Raw genomic sequence first — 24306 nt, forward strand, 5'->3', positions numbered from 1 at the left:
ATAATTTTTTCAAGAAATGTGTAAAATAATTATATCAATGGATTCAGTAGAACAAAACAAGTAAAATGAGACCCCACTTTATATGATTCTTACAAATATTTGTTCGTTAAAACTGTCTGATAAACATCAGGAATTAGTGTAGATTCAGTATCATCATTCATTTCAATAAAAAAAATTTTTTTAAGAAACATGAAAAGGAGTAATATTTTCTAATTCAGAACAATAATACGAGTAAAATGAGACCCCACTTGATATAATTATTACAAATATTTGTTCATTAAAACTGTCTAATTAACGGCTTATTCTCATTTCGCATTAGCTGTCAAAATAATTATATAAAATTAATCCCAGTTTGCCTTAGTACAAATTTTCAGGTACATAAGAATTAACTAAGGCGAAATGGGAGCTTCTGTAAACATTGTAATTAAGTTATGTTTTGTTTGTATTGCTATAATTATTATTTGTTATTTTGATGTCAAATTCTACCATGAAATATTATTTATGTTTGGTGTCCCACTTTTTAAATAATTCTTTTTTATAGTGGCTCTTCTTTTTCTGATTTTTTTACTCATGTGTTATATTTTGTAAATAAAGTCTTATTAGATATGACAAATTGTATATGAATATTTCTTATGTACAATTTGTTCTGTTCTGAAGTAACTTGTAGTTGTTTGTTTTTTTACTGCTTATGTACAATTTGTTATGTTCTGAAGTAACTTGTAGTTGTGTGTTTTATACTGCTGGTGTACAATTTGTTCTGTTCTGAAGTAATTTGTAGAACTTTGTTTGTTTTATACTGCTTATGTACAATCTGTTATGTTCTGAAGCAACTTGTTTTTTTATTTTTTATACTTTTGTTATTATAGTTCTAAAGTAAATTGTTGTCGTGTGTTTATGTACAATATTCAACATTTTGAAGTTACTTGTAGTTTTCACTGTTTCACTGTGCTTTAATTTTAAGTAACATGTAGTTTTGTGTCTATTTTTGTTCATGTACCATAAAAGGCTGTATCTTCAAATGATTTTTCTATGAATTATTAAAATAAGGTAGTTTTGAATGTGAATATAATACTTACATCTCGATAATCGATGTCTGCACCATTCTGTAGACATAATTTTAAGGCCTCTATATCTCCATCTCTAGCAGCTGTAGTAAGTTTCTGTAAGTAAAACATAAAAATTACATTTAATCTTGATAATCAATGTCTGCACCATTCTGTAGACATAATTTTAAGGCTTCTATATCTCTATTCCCAGCAGCTGTATTAAGTTTCTGTAAGTAAACCGTAATAAAAATATATTGTAATGAATGTCCTTACTGTTAAATTAGGTAATAATTTTGTATTCTTCTGTTTAGCAATGACTACATAAATCAGTAGTATCCTTCCTTCAAATAACAGACAGAGAGGAATTCTTTTAATAGCATATAATTGTTGGATTTATGCATTTTATATTATCAACAAAAACACCAAGAGTGCACACGCTGAAATGTCTAGCCTTCTATACTAATCATTGATATTATGTTGATAGTCCTAAATAAAAAGCTTTATCACAACTGTCACATAAACTTAACATTAACCAAGAAAACTAAACATTGACCAATGAACCATGAAAATGAGGTCAAGGCATGTACAGCTAACAATTCTTCCAAACTACAGATATAGTTGACCTATTGGTTATAGTTTAAGAAAATCAGACCAAAACATAAAAACTTAACACTGAGCAATGAACCGTGAAAATGAGGTCAAGGTCAAATAAAACCTGTGCGATTGACATATACACCATAAAATATTTCCATACAACAAATATAGTTGACATATTGCATAAAGTATTAAATAAAAAGACCAAAACTCAAAATTTGAACTTTGACCAGTGAACCATGAAAATAAGGTCACGGTCAGATGACACCTGCCAGCTAGACATGTACACCTTACAATCATTCCATACACCAAATATGGTAGACCTATTGCATACAGAATAAGAACAAGAATGTGTCCATAGTACACGGATGCCCCACTCCCACTATCATTTTGTATGTTCAGTGGACCATGAAATTGGGGTCAAAACTTTAATTTGGAATTAAAATTAGAAAGATCATATCAACATGTGTACTAATTTTCAAGTTGATGTAACTTAACTTCATCAAAAACTACCTTGACCAAAAACTTTAACCTGAACTTTGCACTATCATTTTCTATGTTCAGTGGACCATGAAATTGGGGTCAAAACTATAATTTGGCATTAAAATTAGAAAGATCATATCATGGGGAACATGTGTATTAATTTTCAAGTTGATTGGACTTCAGCTTCATCAAAAACTACCTCGACCAAAAACTTTAACCGGACGGACGAACGGAGGCACAGACGGACGGACGGAGGCACAGACCAGAACACATAATGCCCCTCTACTATCGTAGGTGGGGCAAAAAAACAGACCAAAACACAAAAACCTTATACTGTAACCACTGAACCATCAAAATGAGTTCAAGGTCAGATGACACCTGCCATTTGGACATATACACTTTACAGTCCTTTCATAAACTGAATATACTAGATCTATTGCTTATAGTATCTGAGATATGGACCTGACCACAAAACTTAACCTTGTTCACTGATTCATGAAATGAGGTCGAGGTCAAGTAAAAACTGTCTAACAGGCATGAAGACCTTGCAAGGTACACACATACCAAATATAGTAATCCTATTACTTATAATAAGAGAGAATTTAACATTACAAAAAATATTTTTTTTCAAGTAGTCACTGAACCATGGAAATGAGGTCAAGGACATTGGACATGTGACTGACGGAAACTTCATAACATGAGGCATTTATATACAAAGTATGAAGCATCCAGGTCTTCAAGTCAGGGGACTTACACAAATAAGTGATTTTTAAATCACTTATTTGAGTAGCAAATTTGAGGTTTTGTCACAAATTGGGATTTTGTAGTTTTTTCAAAATTTTAAAAATATATGTTTAAATAATATCTTTTAATTAGTAAAATTAAAAAAAAAAATTAACTTTTTGCTTCTTTTAAGTAGCAAGGTTTATACCTTTGATGCTATCATTTAGCTGAAAATTCTATTTTAATTGAAAAAATGCTATAATAATGGCTTAACATAATGAACTGATACGTTCTTAAAAGATTTTTCCCAGCAGTGGGAGTATTTTTCCTGTGAAGTTCAAGGTTTCATCTTTCAGATTATGTAATAAAATTCTACTGTTCGCGATAAAAATTTCACTGTTCGGGGGTGTTGAAATTAGTGGTGGTTATTAAAAGAATGATACTTAAAGAAGTGATTTTTGGGAAGGAAATTGAGGTCTGATACTTAAACAAGTGATTTTTATGTCATTATCCTAGATTCAGTACAAGGTCATCACCTGAAATGACCTGGTCATCCTAGACAACACAGATGTTGGTTCTGATAAGTTTAGAAACATAATTACTCCCTGGATCATTAGTATTCTATATTTAAAGCTACATTAAAATTTAATCACTTCTTCTAGTGATTAATTTGTACTACTTAAATAGGTGATTATTAAAGAAAGACAACTCTAACTTCCAACCTTTATGGAAATAATGTTACTTGAATCAGTGATTTAGAAAATCACTTATTTAAGTAAGTCCCCTGACTGATGAAGCATCCAGGTCTTCAACCTTCTAAAATATGAAGCTTTTAAGATGTTATCTGCCGTTGGATCACTATCCCTATGTCGAGCTTTCTGGGACTTAAGTCACAGGCTCGACAAAAATTGTTAACCTTCAAAAAATTATTTTTTTATAGAATCATGGACTAGATTTGGCATATCCTTGATTTTTCTTTCTTGTAGTATTTTCTGGACTTTGACCTTTGTCCTTTTAAAGACATGTAATACACTTAGTCCTTTAGTTGCCCCTACTTTTCGTCCTTTTTAAGACATGTAGTTGTGTTTTTCATTCACTAAGTCCTTTAATTGCCTTTTAAAGAAATGTAGTTGTGTTTCATTCACTTTGCCCCTAGGTACTTTCTCATCCTTTTTTCATATCAGCTAGTAGAAATCTATCTATTAACTTACTTAAAGAGATACATATATAAATGTATGTAGATTGAATAAATGTAGATGTGGGATATAATAAAGCAATGAGAATGTAAACTAACAAGACAAAAAGTGTGTTGCATCAGTCAGCTCTTTATACCATAAAATAGATTTGTCGTATTCCACTCACATGAACTTAACAATGGCAAGGGGAGATAACTTCTGTATTTTATTTTTTTTATGTAGAAAAATTGTCCCAATATTTTTTTCAAATAACTCTACAGACCTACATAGAGTACAAATAAACAAGGATTCTGAAGGTACTACATAAATAATACACTATCTCCCACTTTAAAAATCTTCCCCCCCTTCCCACCTCCCTCAAAAGCTTTCCATCCTCAAAAGCTGTCCATCCCTCCTACATCATGTACCTTCATACTTGAAAAATATTCGCTAAATTTCTTAAACTGCATTTTTGTTTGTTTTGTTCAGTTACTGAATACTGATTCAAATGCTGTTTGTGTCACAAGTGTAAGGAGTAGAAATGTTTTTGAGTTCACCTTGCTTTGTCCCAGTTTTGTATTTTATTTTTTTTTTTAAATAAGTAGTTTGGTAGTTCACTTAGAATTCTACTAGTTTTTATCTCAAGTTATCACATACTTGTATCTAATTGTACACTAAGGCCAAATAAAAAAGTATGTGTGGTTCCAGTTACATCTGAAAATAAGTTAGGGTAGGTAGGCAGGGAATTTTTTTTATTTAATGTTGGTTTTTTTTACATTGAGTCTATGGGAGCAACATTCTGACTTTAACAGTGCTTAATGAAAAATGACAATAAAATCTTTAGGGTAGGCTATTTTTAAGCCGAAAAAGTAGGGATGGTAGGGTTACTGGAACCACACATATATTTTTATTTGGCCTAATGGGGAACAAAACTATAAATGACAAGGAGACTATTAAGTAAATCTTACCTTATTCCAACTTTCCATTATAGCCTAAAAATAGAAAAGAATAATTATAGTCAATATATACTGTTGAGTTTTAATTGAGGTATTTGTGTTATTGCCAATTGAAACATGATCACTATGAGTGGTAAAATACTGACTTAATATTTTTATCTTCTTATTTCATTCAAATAATATATTATAGCATTGAAACAGTCATTTATCTCAACTTTTCTGCACTATTTATAGTTAATGAACTGAACTCAAAACCTTAAAAATCTAATCACATACCTAAATGAAGTACAAATGTATTCTACAAGCAGGGTGTCACTTTTTCCATCGAACATCAGAACATCTATTGCACTTTTCCAGATCTAAAAATTTCAAGAGTTTTATTTACCAGCATTAAGACACACATAAAGAACAATATTAATTATTCCATATTGATAAAACTTTAGAAGGTTTTTCTATATGAATGAGGATTTTGAATAAATAAGCATATTCACCTGCGGAAAAAGGATATTCACCGCGCATAACGTCGCGTGCTTTTACCTGCACTATTTTGGTAAAGAAAAAACGATTGATGTACAATTGGTTTTGGTTAATAATTGCAATTACATGCATCTCTCTCGGAATATGGAATAAAACAATTACTGTCTTTTGTTTCGGTAAATATGTGGTTTAATTGACTTTTGAAAAACTGATATTCACTTCGGCTGTTGGTCTCCGTGAATATCAGTTTTTCAAAAGTCAATAAAACTACACATTTACCTCATCAAAAGACAGTAATTGTATAATAAAAACATTATCAATAATCAACTAGACCAGTCACATTAAATTCAATCATTTTTTTTTATTCTGTATGTGCATGTCGAAAGACAGGACCAATAACGTAGTGGCTGTAGTTAGAAGCTGTGTATTCTACATACAGGGTGTGACTCTTTCCACAGACAGGACCTATATAAAGTAGTGGATGTAGTTAGAAGCTGTGTATTTTACACACAGGGTGTGACTCTTTCCACAGCCAGGACCTATATAACGTAGTGGATGTAGTTAGGCTTAAATTAAAATATTGTTTGTTTGCTCTTTACCGACCGACCCTATAAATTCGTTCCGCCTGAAAATCTTTTATTTGTGTTTACCAGCAAGATTTTATTTTATTTTATTTTTTGTTCCTACAAAAAATTAATCTTATATTTGTATTTCCCGCTCAAAGCTTTTTTACCGGAATTCTCGGGTTTTATCTTTCCCGTATAAGGTCTAGTCTGTTTTGTATCATGTGAGCGTTTGACATGAACGAACACTTGCGTTTGGAGTTTCAAAGCATAAATTTGTTTGAAATGGATGTTGTATTGAAAGCTTTGAAATCATGATTTAACAAACGTTACTCTGTGTCTTTATACTTGAAGAGCTGGGTTCATTCAAAAAAAGTTCCTCCAATACTAAATTATCAATGTGTGTACAAAATATTTTGTAAACAGACTTTGTATCCTATATAGTGATGGCTTTTGGTCCGTAGATCAGGATGATTATGTTAACGATGCCTTTGACCAGCATTGATATATTCTGATTTATATCAAACATGAACCAAAGGTCTGTAAAGGGGAGAATATTTGGCAGTAAAATCGCCAAGTTTTTCCATACAGATCATATATAAATGCGATGTAAAAAACGTGACAATTGAGTTTCAAGTCTTGTAGCATTTTTATTGGAAACACAGGCACACACGAAAATTTAAACACTCTAGGGACTTTTTCTACTAGTAATGTACAAAGTATGCATGGTATGTCTACCCGGACATATTTTACCAGGACAAAGTTATCTCTTACAGAAAAACTTTAGGTCCAGGTTAAGCGTACAAGGTACATGTACGTAGTACAGAATATTAGTAAGTTAAAATTCTTGGGACTATTATACTTAAAAGCAAAAGCATACTTAAACAAAAGCAATACAGACAAAAATGATATCATGCAGATTTTGTATCTATAAAATAAAATATTATACCTACCTGCCTACCCATGACAAAAAATGTACCGAGCTTAAGTTATTTTTTGGGAAAGAAAAATAAAATATTTTACCTACCTACCTACCCTGTTTCAAGACATAGGGTCGGAAAAGGGCAAACAAACAATATTTTAATTTAGGCCTTAGAAGCTGTGTATTCTACATACAGGGTGTGACTCTTTCCACAGACAGGACCTATAACGTAGTGGATGTAGTTAGAAGGTGTGTATTCTACATACAGGGTGTGACTCTTTCCTCAGACAGGACCTATAACGTAGTGGATGTAGTTAGAAGCTGTGTATTCTACATACAGGGTGTGACTCTTTCCACAGACAGGACCTATATAACGTAGTGGCTGTAGTTAGAAGTTATGTATTCTACATACAGGGTGTGACTCTTTCCACAGACAGGACCTATATAACGTAGTGGCTGTAGTTAGAAGCTGTGTACCATATTTGTTTTTCCTTCATTGTTGTAGTAGGCTGTTGATTTTTTCTTTTGAAATGTTTCACATTTTATCATACCAAGGCTTTTTATAGATGATTATATGGTATGGGTTTTGTTCATTGTTGAAGGCTGTTGGACGACCTATAATTGTTTATATCTTTGTCCTATGGTCTAGGAATAATAGTATCATTGTTAATCATACCACAACTCCTAGTTATCCTATGGTATGGGTTTTGCACATTGTTGATGGCTGTTGAACGACCTGTAATTGTTTATATCTTTGTCCTATGGTCTAGGAATAATTGTATCATTGTAAATCATACCACAACTCCTTATTATTATATGGTATGGGTTTTGCTCATTGTGGAAGGCTGTTGGACGACCTGTAATTGTTTATATCTTTGTCCTATGGTCTAGGAATAATTGTATCATTGTTAATCATACCACATCTTCTAATTATTATATGATATGGGTTTTGCTCATTGTTGAAGGCCATTAGACCACCTGTAATTGTTTATATCTTTGTCCTATGGTCTAGGAATAATTGCTTCATTGTTAATCATACCACAACTCCTAATTATTATATGGTATGGGTTTTGCTCATTGTGGAAGGCTGTTGAACGACCTGTAATTGTTTATTTCTTTGTCCTATGGTCTAGGATTAATTGCTTCATTGTTAATCAGTTAATCATACCACATCTCCTAATTATTATATGGTATGAGTTTTGCTCATTGTGGAAGGCTGTTGAACGACCTGTAATTGTTTATATCTTTGTCCTATGGTCTAGGATTAATTGCTTCATTGTTAATCATACCACAACTCCTTATTTTGAGATCGTTTCAAGATTAAGGGTTTATAAAAAGGTCGGCATTTAAGAAACGCATAAAAAATATCAAGTAACAGTTTCTTAAAACATTATCAATAATGAACTAGACCAGTCACATTAAATTCAATGATTTTTTTTTAATTCTGTATGTGCCTGTCCACAGCCAGGACCTATAACGTAGTGGCTGTAGTTAGAAGCTGTGTATTCTACATACAGGGTGTGACTCTTTCCACAGACAGGACCTCTAACGTAGTGGCTGAAGTTAGAAGCTGTGTACCATATTTGTTTTTCCTTCATTGTTGTAGTAGGCTGTTGATTTTTCTTTTGAATGTTTCACATTTTATCATACCAAGGCTTTTTATAGATGATTACTGTGGATTCATTTATTTTCGTGGGTATCAATTTTCGTGGATAGAGAAAAAAAGACGTTTCGTGGTATACGTAAATTCGTGGATCGCTAATTACAAAAAAAAAATCAGATACGTAATTCGTGGAATTCTTTTTGATTTAGGAGATCATATAACCTCCTTGGTTTGATCAATAATAAAACAAACAAAAAAGAAGGAATTCATTGAAAAAGTTTTGAATTGTCAAAATCCTCGCTTGGTCATTCTAGGTTAAAGTGTTCATTGATAACTGCTATTACAATAATGGACAGAGACAACTAATTATTTGTTTGTTTTACAATTTATAAATTCTTGTCGGAATTCTATAAGGCATTCAAAACTTTATGATTGAAAGCTCATTTCCCTAATCACGATATAATAAACAGTCATATAAGTATAAGGTGTGAAAATAAATGTTCCTGTCATAAACAATATTACCTACGGGCAATATCCCCGTACTTAATCCTATTGATTTTAAATCACTAGTAAACCAAACTATGACACGGTAATTAACAACTTGCAGTTATTTTCCATGAACAGTGTTAATCAATTTTAGAAAGTAAATTATTACTGATATTCGATATATTTATTATTGATTTAATTAAAATACTTGTATCTTCTTTCAATAGAAAAAAACACGTGTTATGTTACAATGTTTATCGCTAGTCAACACTATACTAGAACTGCATAACATAACCGGAAATAAACATCCGACTCCATACACATTTCTCGGGATTATTCTTCGTTGAATTCTTAAATTCGTGGTTCGCTGTAACCCACGAAACCCACGAAAATTGGTATACCACGAATAAAAATGAATCCACAGTATATGGTATGGGTTTTGCTCATTGTTGAAGGCTGTTGGACATACTGTAATTGTTTATATCATTATTCTTTAGTCTAGGGATACATGCATCATTGTTATTCATCACATGAACTTTCATGAACATTTTCTTTATACAATGAATTTGAATAATTTCAAACTATTGGGTAACAGAAAGAAGTTGCACAGCATAAACAACAAGAATGTGTCCTAAGTACACGGATGCCCATTCCGCATTATAATGTTCTATGTTCAGTGGACCGTGAACTTGGAGTAATCTCTAATTTGACATTAAAATTAGAAAGACCATATCATAAGGAACATGTGTACTAAGTTTCAAGTTGATTGGACTTCAAGTTCATCAAAAACTTTAACTTGAAGCAGGACAGACGGACCAACGGATGAAAGATCAGACGAACAGACGGACCCACAGATCAAAATACATAATGCCCATTAAAAAGGGGCATAAAAATTGCTAACATTCTACAAATCAACATTTTCAAGCTGTTCATCAAATATAAAATCATTCCCTTTCATAGAAGCCAAGAAAAAGAAATTTTCATTGTACAATGAGTGTTATATAATTTCAAACTATCAACCAATAGGATGTGGCTGTACGACAGATGTGAAAACAGGAAGTGGATGTATGACAGATGCGAAACCAGGAAGTGGATGTATTACAGATGTGAAAACAGGAAGTGGCTGTATTACAGATGTGAAAACAGGAAGTGACTGTATGGCAGATGTGAAAAAAAGGAAGTGGCTGTATGGCAGATGTGAAAACTACTTACTCTGACTCTGTATTGATTTACCTCATTTTGGAGAAGCAGCAAATATTAATTTTCAAGTCTTTGGTTGAACTGTCCAGGGTTCAAACCCACCACCTCCCACACTAATGGTGAACACAATACCACAACACCGTGAAGATCATTGAGGCAGTCTTTATGGATTGATTTGTTTTGTTCTCTTAAAAAACATATATTATACAATACATACTAATAAATAAATACTGATGAATGTACTTCTGAGGTCAGCCTAATTTATAAGTAACGTTGTGTCGTCATCTAACGCATCTGTGAAAAATAACTATAAATCATATTTACTTGTTTAAGCCCGATATATATGTAAAATTGAAGTATGACTTAAAATACTTCATTCGTACTTGTTATGAATGTTTCTTATAACATATCAATGTGTGTGTGTGTTATCTCCCTGTTTCAATAAAATAAACTTACAGTTATAAGTTATATGGTTCGCTATTGACCCCCTACGGATCCATAGAGGGTTAGTAAAATCCATAGGGGCTGAGGCCGAAGGGGGTAAGTAGTGAACCATATATACGATATAACAAGTTTATCGCACATGGGACTTTTCCTGCTGCGTTTTGTATAAAAATAAACAATGAAATACAACAACATCAATAGATGACGTCACCATTAACAATAGACAGAGGTCAAGAACCCATATGAAATTCACTAACCAAATCTATAGGGCACCATGTGACGGCGTTAAACCAAATTAAACAAAACCAAACAAAAAAAGGTATAATGTGCAATTAAATCCTAAATTTAATGGCCCGCTTCATAAAAATGAAGACCTTATCATATGAGGTTATTTTTGAATCGTTGACTATATATTAACCTGTACACATCTCCATTCTTGCTTTGTTGGGTTGCTCATCTCACTTTATTTTTTCTATAGCACAAGTTCAATTTTATATTTGAAGACAAATGACATTGTAATGATGTCATCACATTTTTGTGTCTTGTTTACCATGTTTACTATAAAAACATTGGTGGTATGGTATTTTGAATGTAAAAACTATATGTTGATTATCTCCCCTTATAGAGTTTGAACATTTTACAGTTACCTGATCTCCCCTTATAGAGTTTGAACATTTAACATTATCTCCCCTTATAGAGTTTGAACATTAAACATTATCTCCCCTTATAGAGTTTGAACATTTTACATTATCTTCCCCTATAGAGTTTGAACATTTTACATTATCTCCCCCTATAGAGTTTGAACATTTTACATTATCTCCCCTTACCATGCTTATAGAGTTTGAATATTTTACATTATCTCCCCTTACCATGCTTATAGAGTTTGAACATTTTACATTATCTCCCCCTATAGAGTTTGAACATTTTACATTATCTCCCCTTACCATGCTTATAGAGTTTGAATATTTTACATTATCTCCCCTTACCATGCTTATAGAGTTTGAACATTTTACATTATCTCCCCCTATAGAGTTTGAACATTTTACATTATCTCCCCTTACCATGCTTATAGAGTTTGAATATTTTACATTATCTCCCCTTACCATGCTTATAGAGTTTGAACATTTTACATTATCTCCCCCTATAGAGTTTGAACATTTTACATTATCTCCCCTTACCATGCTTATAGAGTTTGAACATTTTACATTATCTCCCCCTATAGAGTTTGAACATTTTACATTATCTCCCCTTACCATGTTTATAGAGTTTGAACATTTAACATTATCTCCCCCTATAGAGTTTGAACATTTTACATTATCTCCCCCTATAGAGTTTGAACATTTTACATCTGAAACAAATTTCAATAGTAATTGATCTTATATAGTTCACATATAAGTACACTTACCTATAATAGTAACTTGACTGTACAAGGATCACATTGACTATAATAACAACTTGACTGTACAAGGATCACATTGACTGGACACAGATCTAATAAATACAAATAATAGATGTTCAAAATAAAAATATGGCTAAAAAAGAAAAAAAACAAACAACAGTACACAAAACACAAAATTAACTAGGGGCTCTCAAGAGCCTGTATCACTCTGACACCTGATTCTACTTGGGTTTTTGAAATCATATAAAAAAATATAAAATTTGGCTAAAAGTAACAACACTTGGCCGGCACCTCATAAGGAAAGGAACATTCATGCTATGTTTGATTTCATTCAATTCAGTGCAATTCAGTGGTTCTTTAGAAGAAGACTTGTATGCATTTCCCATAGGGTCCTATGTTAAACTAAGTCCCCCCACTGGCAGCCATCTTGGATGTTGCAATGGCGACAAAGTAACAACACTTGGTCAGCACCTCATAAGGAACATTCATGCTATGTTTTGTTTTATACCATTTAGTGGTTCTCTAAAAGAAGTCATTTGTATGCATTTCCCATAGGGTCCTATGTTAAACTAAGTCCCCCGCTGGCGGCCATCTTGGATAATGGATCGGCTACAAAGTAACAACATTTGGTCAGCACCTCATAAGGAACATTCATGACATGCTTGGTTTCATTCCATTCAGTGGTTCTCTGAAAGAAGTCATTTGTATGCATTTCCCATAGGGTCCTATGTTAAAATAAATCCCCCGCTGGCAGCCATCTTAGATAATGGATCGGCTACAAAGTAACAACACTGGGTCAACACCTTATAAGGAACATTCATGTCATGTTTGGTTTCATTCCATTCAGTGGTTCTCTAAAAGAAGTCATTTGTATGCATTTCCCATAGGGTCCTATGTTAAACTAAGTCCCCCGCTGGCGGCCATCTTGGATGATGGATCGGCTAAAAAGTAACAACATTTGGTCACCACCTCATAAAGAACATTCATGACATGTTTGGTTTCATTCCATTCAGTGGTTCTCTTAAAGAAGTCATTTGTATGCATTTCCCATAGGGTCCTATGTTAAGCTAAGTCCCCTGATGGCAGCCATCTTAGATAATGGATCGGCTACAAAGTAACAACACTTGTTCAGCACCTCATAAGGAACATTCAGGTTATGTTTGGTTTCATTCCATTCAGTGGTTCTCTTAAAGAAGTCATTTGCATGCATTTCCCATAGGGCTATGTTAAACTAAGTCCCCCGCTGGAGGCCATCTTGGATGATGGATCGGCTACAAAGTAACAACACTTGGTCAGCACCTCATATGGAACATGCATGCCATGTTTGGTTTCATTCCATTCAGTGGTTCTCTAAAATAAGTTCAAAATGTAAAAAGTTAACGTCGACGGATGAGAAAAGCTCACTTGGCCCTTAGGGCCAGGAGAGCTAAAAATTAAAGACTGAGTGCCAGGAAACCCATCAAAAGTTAGGGGTTATCTTAGGTGATCCACATGTGGCACTTGTGTTGCTCATTAATGTAAGTACAAACTCAGTGATAGTTCTAAATTAAAGATAGTTTCTAATGGTTGAATACAATGTTGACCTCTTTCATTGAATGGTTGCTACCTCATTGACATTTTTTTTTTTAACATCCAATCTGTCATTCCTACACCACAAGTGACATCTTAAAAATTCTTACTCTTTAAGCAACTCACATTGTAATGATTGTAATGTTTTGTTTAGTTTTCACTAACAAATGCACTTCATTTTGTATAAATTATGTCATGTTATTTTTTGTTTCCAATTTATTTAACAAAAGTAGATGAGTGCAAAATGTTAATCCTGTTTAAGGTGGTACCTGACACTACAGGGAGATAACTCTGTAAAATCAGCAGAATGTTTTAATGACGTTGTGTTTATAAGGGAGTATCAAGCTTCTCAATGATCAAAATAAGTGTTTGTCAAACTGCTTTATATATATAACCAGTGTAATTTTTCTGATTAAACGGTTGGTTCAAATTTTTTGAAATTTTTATTTTTGTCAAAGGGTCAAAGTAAATAATTTGTCAAAATATTCAGAAAATTAAACGAGCCAAATTAAATTTTGTTAAAGTGTTAGGTACCACCTTAAAAAGAATTTTAAAACTAGAGGCTCTCATGAGCCTGTGTCGCTCACCTTGGTCTATGTGCATATTAAACAATGGACACAGATAAATTCATGACAAAATTGTGTTTTGGTGATCAGGATGTGTTTGGGTATCTTACTTTGCTGGACATTCTTCTTGCTACAATTATCTCTATCTATAATGAACTTGGCCCAGTAATTACAGTGGAAAATATATTCTAAAAGTTTACAAAAATTTACGAAAATTGTTAAAAAATGACTTTAAAGGGCAATAACTCCTTAATGGGTCAACTGACCATTTTGGACCATTTTGTTCATGTTGACTTATTTGTAGATCTTACTTTGCTGAACATTATTGCTTTTTACAGTTTATCTCTATCTATAATAATATTCAAGATAATAACCAAAAACAGCAAAATTTCCTTAAAATTACCAATTCAGGGGCAGCAACCCAACAACGGGTTGTCCGATTCATCTGAAAATTTCAGGGCAGATAGATCTTCACCTGATAAACAATTTTACTACTGGTCAGATTTACTTTAAATGGTTTGGTTTTCGAGTTATAAGCCAAAAACTGAATTTTACCCCTATGTTCTATTTTTAGCCATGGCGGCCATCTTGGTTGGTTGTCCGGGTCACGCCACACGTTTTTTAAACTAAATACCCCAATGATGATTGTGGCCAAGTTTGGTTTCATTTGGCCCAGTAGTTTCAGAGGAGAAGATTTTTGTAAAAGATTACTAAGATTTACGAAAAATGGTTAAAAATTGACTATAATGGGCAATAACTCCTAAAGGGGTCAACTGACCATTTCAGTCATGCTGACTTATTTGTAAATCTTACTTTGCTGAACATTATTGCTGTTTACAGTTTATCTCTATCTATAATAATATTCAAGATAATAACCCGAAACAGTAAAATTTCCATAAAATTACCAATTCAGGGGCAGCAACCCAACAACGGGTTGTCCGATATATCTGAAAATTTAAGGACAAATAGATCTTGACCTGATAAACAATTTTACCCCATGTCAGATTTGCTCTAAATGCTTTGGTTTTTGAGTTATAAGCCAAATACTGCATTTTACCCCTATGTTCTATTTTTGGCCATGGCAGCCATCTTGGTTGGTTGACCGGGTCACCGGACACATTTTTAAAACTAGATACCCAAATGATGATTGTGGCCAAGTTTGGATTAATTTGTCCCAGTAGTTTCAGAGGAGAAGATTTTTGTAAAAAATTACTAAGATTTACGAAAAATGGTTAGAAATTGACTATAAAGGGCAATAACTCCTAAAGGGGTCAACTGACCATTTTGGTCATGTTGACTTATTTGTAAATCTTACTTTGCTGAACATTATTGCTGTTTACAGTTTATCTCTATCTATAATAATATTCAAGATAATAACCAACTAGAGGCTCTAAAGAGCCTGTGTCGCTCACCTTGGTCTTGTGCATATTAAACAATGGACACGGATAAATTCATGACATAATTGTGTTTTTGTGAAAGTGATGTGTTTGTAGATCTTACTTTACTGAACATTCTTGTTGCTACAATTATCTCTATCTATAATGAACTTGGCCCAGTAATTACAGTGGAAAATATTTTCTAAAAATTAACAAAAATTTATGAAAAATGTTAAAAATTAACTATAAAGGGCAATAACTCCTTAAGGGGTCAATTGACTATTTTGGTCATGAAAACTTATTTGTAGATCTTATTTTGCTGAACGTTATTGCTGTATACAGTTTATCTCTATCTATAATAATATTCAAGATAATAACAAACTAGAGGCTCTAAAGAGCCTGTGTCGCTCACCTTGGTATATGTGAATATTAAACAAAGGAAGCAGATGGATTCATGACAAAATTGTGTTTAGGTGATGGTGATGTGTTTGTACATCTTACTTTACTGAACATTCTTGCTCCTTACAATTATCTCTATCTATAATGATCTTGGCCCAGTAGTTTCAGTGGAAAATGTTAGTAAAAATTTACAAATTTTATGAAAATTGTTAAAAATTGACTATAAAGGACAATAACTCCTTAGGGGGTCAACTGACCATTTTTGTCATGTTTGACTTATCTTTAGGTCTTACTTTGCTGTACATTATTGCTGTTTACAGTTTATCTCTATCTATAATAATATTCAAGATAATAACAAAAAACGTCAAAATTTTCTTAAAATTACCAATTATGGGGCAGCAACCCAACAACCGGTTGTCGAATCCATCTGAAAATTTCAGGGCAGATAGATCTTGACATGATAAACAATTTCACTCCGTCAGATTTGCTCTAAATGCTTTGATTTTTGAGTTATAAGCCAAAAACTGCATTTTACCCCTATGTCCTATATTTAGCCGTGGCAGCCATCTTGGTTGGATGGCCGGGTCACTGGACACATTTTTTAAACTACATACCCCAAAGATGATTGTGGCCAAGTTTGGATTAATTTAGCCCAGTAGTTTCAGAGGAGAAGATTTTTGTAAAAGATTACTAAGATTTACGAAAAATGGTTAAAAATTGACTATAAAGGGCAATAACTCCTTAAGGGGTCAACTGACCATTTCGGTCATGTTGACTTATTTGTAAATCTTACTTTGCTGAACATTATTGCTGTTTACAGTTTATCTCTATCTATAATAATATTCAAGATAATAACCAAAAACAGCAAAATTTCCATAAAATTACCAATTCAGGGGCAGCAACCCATCAACGGGTTGTCTGATTCATCTGAAAATTTCTGGGCAGATAGATCTTGACCTGATAAACAATTTTACATCATGTCAGATTTGCTCTAAATGCTTTGGTTTTTGAGTTATAAGCCAAAAACTGCATTTTACCCCTATGTTCTATTTTTAGCCATGGCGGCCATCTTGGTTGGTTGGCGGGGTCACCGGACACATTTTTTAAACTAGATACCCCAATGATGATTGTGGCCAAGTTTGATTAAATTTGGCTCAGTAGTTTCAGAGGAGAAGATTTTTGTAAAAGTTAACGACGACGGACGACGACGGACGCAGGACGACGACGGACGCAGGACGACGGACGCCGGACGCAAAGTGATGGGAAAAGCTCACTTGGCCCTTCGGGCCAGGTGAGCTAAAAACAGCAAAATTTCCTTAAAATTACCAATTCAGGACAGTAACCTAACAACGGGTTATCCGATCCATGTGAAAACATCAGGGCAGATAGATCTTGACCTGATAAACAATTAAACCCTGTCAGATTTTCTCTTAATGCTTCGGTTTTTGAGTTATAAGCCAAAAACTGCATTTTACCCCTATGTTCTATTATTAGCCGTGGCAGTCATTTTGGTTGATTGGCCAGGTCACGTCACACATTTTTTAAACAAGTTACCCCAATGATGACTGTGGTCAAGTTTAGTTTAATTTGGCCCAGTAGTTTCAGAGAAGAAGATTTTTGTAAAAGATTACTAAGATTTACGAAAATATGGTTAAAAATTGACTATAAAGGGCAATAACTCCTTCAGGGGTCAACTGACCATTTTGGTCATGCTGACTTATTTATAAATCTTACTTTGCTGAACATTATTGCTGTTTACAGTTTATCTCTATCTATAATAATATTCAAGATAATAACCAAAAACAGCAAAATTTCCTTAAAATTACCAATTCAGGGGCAGCGACCCAACAACAGGTTGTCCGATTCATCTGAAAATTTCAGGACAGATAGATCTTGACCTGATAAACACTTTTACCACATGTCAGATTTGCTCTAAATGCTTTGGATTTTGAGTTATAAGCCAAAAACTGCATTTTACCCCTATGTTCTATTTTTAGCCATGGCGGCCATCTTGGTTGGTTGACCAGGTCACGCCATACATTTTTTAAACTAGATATCCCAAATATGATTGTGGCCAAGTTTGGATTAATTTGGCCCAGTAGTTTCAGAGGAGAAGATTTTTGTAAAAGATTACTAAGATTTATGAAAAATGGTTAAAAATTGACTATAAAGGTCAATAACTCCTAAAGGGGTCAACTGACCATTTTGGTCATGTTGACTTATTTGTAAATCTTACTTTGCTGAACATTATTGCAGTTTACAGTTTATCTCTATCTATAATAATATTCAAGATTATAGCCAAAAACAGCAAAAACAAGAAGTAATTGTAACAGGATGCTGTTACGAAGTCTCCCAAACAAAGCTCCCATAACTCGCCATTTATATGGTCCCATGTTCATTTGATTTGATTTTTTGTCCAATACAAGAATATATATGGCTTACGGGTGGGGATCTCCACCATTTACAAGTATTCAAATAGAAGGGGGTGGTGGTAACCCCCAGAGACTTTACCTACATTTCATTTGATTTGTTTTATTGTCCCATACAAGAATATATGTGGTTTAGGGGTGGGGATGTTGACCGTTTACAAGTTTTCAAACAAGAAGGGGTGGGGTGACCCCCCTCGGGACTTCCCTTCCCTTTTATTTCATTTCATTTGTTTTATTGTCCCCTACAAGAATAAATATGGTTTAGGGGTGGGGATCTGGACCATTTACAAGATAACAGCACATTTTCAAATTGAACGGGGTGGGGGCAACCCCCAGGAACTTCCCTTTAATTTCATTTAATTAGCTTTATTGTCCCATACAAGTATATATATATGGTTTAGGGGTGGGGATGTTGACCGTTTACAAGTTTTCAAACAAGAGGGGGTGGGTGAGCCCCTAGGGACATCATTTTTATTTCATTTCATTTGTTTTATTGTCCCCTACAAGAATATATATGGTTTAGGGGTGGGGATCTGGACCGTTTACAAGATAATAGTACATTCTCAAATTGAACGGGGTGGGGGTGACCCCCAGGAACTTCCATTTAATTTCATTTGATTAGTTTTATTGTCCCATACAAGAATAGATATGGTTTAGGGGTGGGGATGTTGACCGTTTACAAGTTTTCAAACAAGAGGGGGTGGGGTGAGCCCCTAGGGACATCACTTTTATTTCATTTCATTTGTTTTATTCTCCCCTACAAGAATATATATGGTTTAGGGGTGGGGATCTGGACTGTTTACAAGATAATAGCACATTCTCAAATTGAACGGGGTGGGGATGACCCCCGGGGACTTCCCTTTAATTTCATTTGATTTGTTTTATCGTCCCATTCAAGAATATATATGGTTTAGGGGTGGGGATCTGGACCGTTTACAAGATAAAAGCATATTCTCAAATTGGAGGGGGTGGGGATGACCCCCCAGGGACTCCCCCTAAATTTCATGTGATTTGTTTTATTGTCCTATAATCATTTCGGAAGACTGCATGTATCTATCACTTACAGTTTTCAAGTTATATTCATTTGAAAATTTTAGAAAATAAAATCCCATAGGGTTCTATAGTAAACCCCTCCCTCCTTTCTACCCCCCAAAATACCCCTTAATATACCCCAATGCACAAACGAAAGATTGATGGCTCACCTAGACATATTAGTCTACCATTTTATGAAATCCTAAGTCAATCTGACAAGCGGTTTTGGAGAAACGCTGCGGACAAGTTCATTTTTTAAAGTGGCGGAAGAAGAAGAAGAAGAACTAGATTTGTAATTGCTAGCAATAACGGATGGCACCCTCGGCTCATCATTGCCAGGCGACCGGCAGCCATTTTGAAAATTCCAAAGTCAAAGAATATATCTACACATGCAAATTGTCATTTTTGTAAAGTTATATTAAGTTTGGAGTATTTTGAGATTTTGGGGATTTTTGGTGTTTCCATGGTAACAGCGGCCATTTTGGAAATTCCAACTTCAAAACACAACTCGGCACATGTCGGTTACCATTCCTGTGAAGTTTTATCCAGTTTGCAGCATTTTGATTTTTTGGGGAAATTTTGAACATTTGTCCTGCAACCATGGTTACAGTAGATAATTCCAAAATTCTAAAAGCAGACATCTTATTGCCTCGTGTCATGTGATATATCAATGCAGTTTCATTTACTTTGGTGCATTACTCTCTGAGAAAATGCAGATTTTATGCAATTTTCCATAGGGTCAATGCAAAACTTGCCCCTAGTTTCCATGACAACGGCGCCCATTTTGGATTACCCAAATATTGTTTTGAAATCTTAGCGTACCAGGTAACATTTTTATAAAGTTTCATCCAGCTGAGTGTTATAACGAAAGAGTTAGAATTTTTGATATTTTAGCTGTTTCCATGGTAACGGCAACCATTTTGAAAATTCCAAAGTCAAACTGGAAATCAGCACATGCCAGTTAACATTCCTGTGGAGTTTCTTTCAGTTTGGAACACTTTGATTTTTTTCGCATTTTTGCTGTTTCCATGGAAACGGCGGCCATCTTTTACCATTCCATACCAAGGTGCACAACTTTACATGGGGGTCCTCATTATAGTAAAGTTCCACCAACATTGGTCCATTGGATTCCGAGAAACACGACGGACAAAATGTGTGGAAGAAGAAAAAGAAAAATAAGAAAAAAAAGAAACGTAGAATAACAATATGTCACCCCAACTCCGTTGAGGGTGCCATAACTAGATTTGTAATTGCTAGCAATAACGGATGGCACCCTCGTCCCCCATTGCCAGGCGAGCGGCAGCCATTTTGGAAATTCCAAAGTCAAAGAGTGCATCTACACTTGCAAGTTATCATTTTTGCAAAATTTCATTAAGTTTGGACCATTTTGAAATTGTGGACAATTTTGCCGTTTCCATGGTTACGGCGGCCATTTTGGAAATTCCAACTTCAAAATGCAACTCCGCACATGCCAGTCACTATTCCTGTAAAGTTTCATCCAGTTTGCAGTACTTAATTTTTTTTGGAAATTTTGAACATTTGTGCTGCAACCATGGTTACAGTAGATAATTCCAAAATTCTAAAAGCAGACATCTCATTGCCACATGTCATGTTATATATCAGTACAGTTTCATTTACTTTTGTGCACTACTCTCGGAGAAAATGCTGATTTTATGCATTTTTCCATAGGGTCAATGCAAAACTTGGCCCCAGTTTCCATGACAACGGCGGCCATTTTGAACTATCCAAATATTGTCTTGACACCTTGGCATACTGGAGAACATTTTCATAAAGTTTCATCCAGTTGGATCTTATAACGAAAGAGTTAGAATTTTTGATATTTTAGCTGTTTCCATGGTAACGGCAGCCATTTTGAAAATTCCAAAGTCAAACTGGAAATCAGCACATGCCAGTTAACATTCCTGTGGAGTTTCTTCCAGTTTGGAACACTTTGATTTTTTTAACATTTTTTCTGTTTCCATGGAAACGGCGGCCATCTTTTACCATTCCATACCAAGGTGCACAACTTTACATGGGGGTCCTCATTATAGTAAAGCTCCATCAACAATGGTCTATTGGATTCCGAGAAACACGACGGACAAAATGTGTGGAAGAAGAAAAAGAAAAATAAGAAAAAAAAGAAACGTAGAATAACAATACGTCACCCCAACTCCGTTGAGGGTGCCATAATAATAAAAATAATAAGAACTGAGCAGAAACAATAAGTCTCCAAACTTTGTTTGGGAGACTTAATTACCTAAAATTACCAGTTCAGGGGCAGCAACCCAATAACAGGTTGTCGGATTCATCTGAAAATTTGAGGGCAGATAGATCTTGACCTGATAAACAATTTTACCCCATGTCAGATTTGCTCTAAATGCTTTGGTTTTTGAGTTATAAGCCAAAAACTGCATTTTACCCCTATGTTCTATTTTTAGCCATGGCGGCCATCTTGGTTGGTTGGCCCGGTCACGCCACACATTTTTTAATTTAGATACCCCAATGATGATTGTGGCCAAGTTTGGTTTAATTTGGCCCAGTAGTTTCAGAGGAGAAGATTTTTGTAAAAGTTAACGACGACGGACGACGGACGACGACGGACGACGACGGACGACGACGGACGCCAAGTGATGGGAAAAGCTCACTTGGCCCTTCGGGCCAGGTGAGCTAAAAACAGCAAAATTCCCTAAAATCACCAATTCAGGGGCAGCAACCCAACAACGGGTTTAATTTGGCCCAGTAGTTTCAAAGGAGAAGATTTTTGTAAAAGTTAACGACGAAGGACGACGGACGCCAAGTGATGAGAAAAGCTCACTTGGCCCTTCCGGCCAGGTGAGCTAAAAAGCACTGGTGAAATGCTACTTGGAATGAACCAGTGATCTCTTGATTATCACCCCTTTAAGAATTCTAACATTTACAATTGAAATATATTCATGATATTTCTGAATTTCATTCGATAAAATAAAAAACTTAACGATCCAATACAATTTGACTATAATATTAAATTACCTTTACTAAGTAATAAATTGACTGGACATGAATCAAATAAAACAAACAGTAGATCTTTAAACTGAAAATATAAAATAGTTCAATTTCAGTTCTTCACATTTATATAAATATCAGTTGAACTATTTCTGAATGTGTATACTTGTGACAAGTAACTTGTCATGAATGAAAAAGAAGAGATATAACCTACCATAGTACCATACATAGCTCAGTGTAAGATATAACTTACCATAGTACCATAAATAGCTCAGTGTAAGATATAACCTACCATAGTACCATAAATAGCTCAGTGTAAGATATAACTTACCATAATACCATACATAGCTCAGTGTAAGATATAACCTACCTACCATAGTACCATACATACCTCAGTGTAAGATATAACCTACCATAGTACCATAAATAGCTCAGTGTAAGATATAACCTACCATAGTACCATAAATAGCTCAGTGTAAGATATAACCTACCATAGTACCATAAATAGCTCAGTGTAAGATATAACCTACCATAGTACCATACATAGCCCAGTGTAAGAGTTTTAGGACAAATTCATAATAGCATGAAGGCCTGTAATTAGCAAGGCTGTCTAATGGGAGTTATTTTTGTGTTGTATCATTGTATTATTAGACAGGCTGTCTAATGGGAGTTATTTTTGTGTCACGTCACTAGATTGTAAGCCAGACTGTCTAATTGGAGTTATGTTTGTGTCACGTCACTGTATTATAAGACAGGCTGTCTACCCGTCCCTAGGATTTTCATGGCATTCCATCTATGCCATCGATTTTTCATGGAAAAAGGATGGAAACGATGTAAAATTTGATGAAATTCCATGAAATTCATGGCAAAAATTTTCCATGGCAAAAATTGCCATCGTTTTCATATTTGCCATGAAAGACATTTCATGGAAAGGATGAAAATCTATGGCAATCGATGGCAAAGTTTGGACTTTAACTTTTTGGGGGGATGGAAACGATGGCAAACTTGGACTTTGAAATTTTTAAGGAAGGCAAACGATGGAAAAGCAGCACTGAAAACATTATCAAACATCTAAATACATGTTTAGATTCAGCATATCAATGAACCCCAATAATTCCAATTTTGTTGAAATCAAACAAAAGCTTTATTTTGGACAGATTTGCACCAACATGAAGACTGGGCCCATATACAAAAATCTAAATACATGTTTAGATTCAGCAAATCAAAGAACCCAAAGAATTAATTTTTTGTTAAAATTAATTTAATTAATGAGGACCAATTTGAAAACGGGACCCAAAATAAGAAATCTGAATACTGTTAGATTGTGCATATCAAAGAACCTCAAGGAATCAATTTTTGATGAAATTAAACAAAGTTTGATTTTGGACCCTTAATGTAAACCAATTTGATAACGGGTCCAAAAAATCAAAAATCAAAATACATGGTTAGATTCAGCATATCAAAGAACTTCTTATATTTAATTTTTGTTGAATGCAAACAAAACATTTTAATTTTGGAGCTTAATAATGTGGTCACAATGAACCAACTTAAAAATTGAAGTTGGCCCATAATCAAACATCTAAATCTAAATACATGTTAATATTCATGCAGCATATAAAAGAACACCAGCAATTCAATTTTTGTTGTAATCAAACTGAGTTTAATTTTGGACCCTGGGGCCTTAATGTGGACCAACTGGAAAACGGGACCCAAAGTAAAAAATCTAAATACACAGTTGCATTTGGCATTTCAAAGAACCTTAAGAATTCAATTGTTTATGAAATCATACTTAGTCTTATTTTGGAACCTTTGGACCTTAATGTAGACCAATTTGAAAACAAGACCAAAAATTAAAAATTAAAATACACAATTAGATTTGGCA

At 34.1% G+C, this 24306-nt stretch overlaps 1 protein-coding gene across 1 annotated transcript in view; it reads right to left on the reverse strand.

Moving 5' to 3' along the window:
• Positions 1-24306, reverse strand: part of LOC139498965 (uncharacterized) — a 105587-nt gene that overhangs the window by 57515 nt on the left and 23766 nt on the right. The window contains exons 2-7 of the mRNA XM_071287556.1: positions 22452-22576; positions 12078-12163; positions 10262-10415; positions 5254-5336; positions 4990-5013; positions 1077-1160 (exon numbers count right to left, since the gene is read on the reverse strand). Coding sequence (XP_071143657.1) covers positions 1077-1160; positions 4990-5007 — 102 coding nt within the window. The 5' untranslated portion in view covers positions 5008-5013; positions 5254-5336; positions 10262-10415; positions 12078-12163; positions 22452-22576. The remainder of the gene's footprint in view (positions 1-1076; positions 1161-4989; positions 5014-5253; positions 5337-10261; positions 10416-12077; positions 12164-22451; positions 22577-24306) is intronic.

Source organism: Mytilus edulis, chromosome 12 (assembly GCF_963676685.1).
Source record: "Mytilus edulis chromosome 12, xbMytEdul2.2, whole genome shotgun sequence".
Lineage (NCBI taxonomy): Eukaryota > Metazoa > Mollusca > Bivalvia > Mytilida > Mytilidae > Mytilus > Mytilus edulis.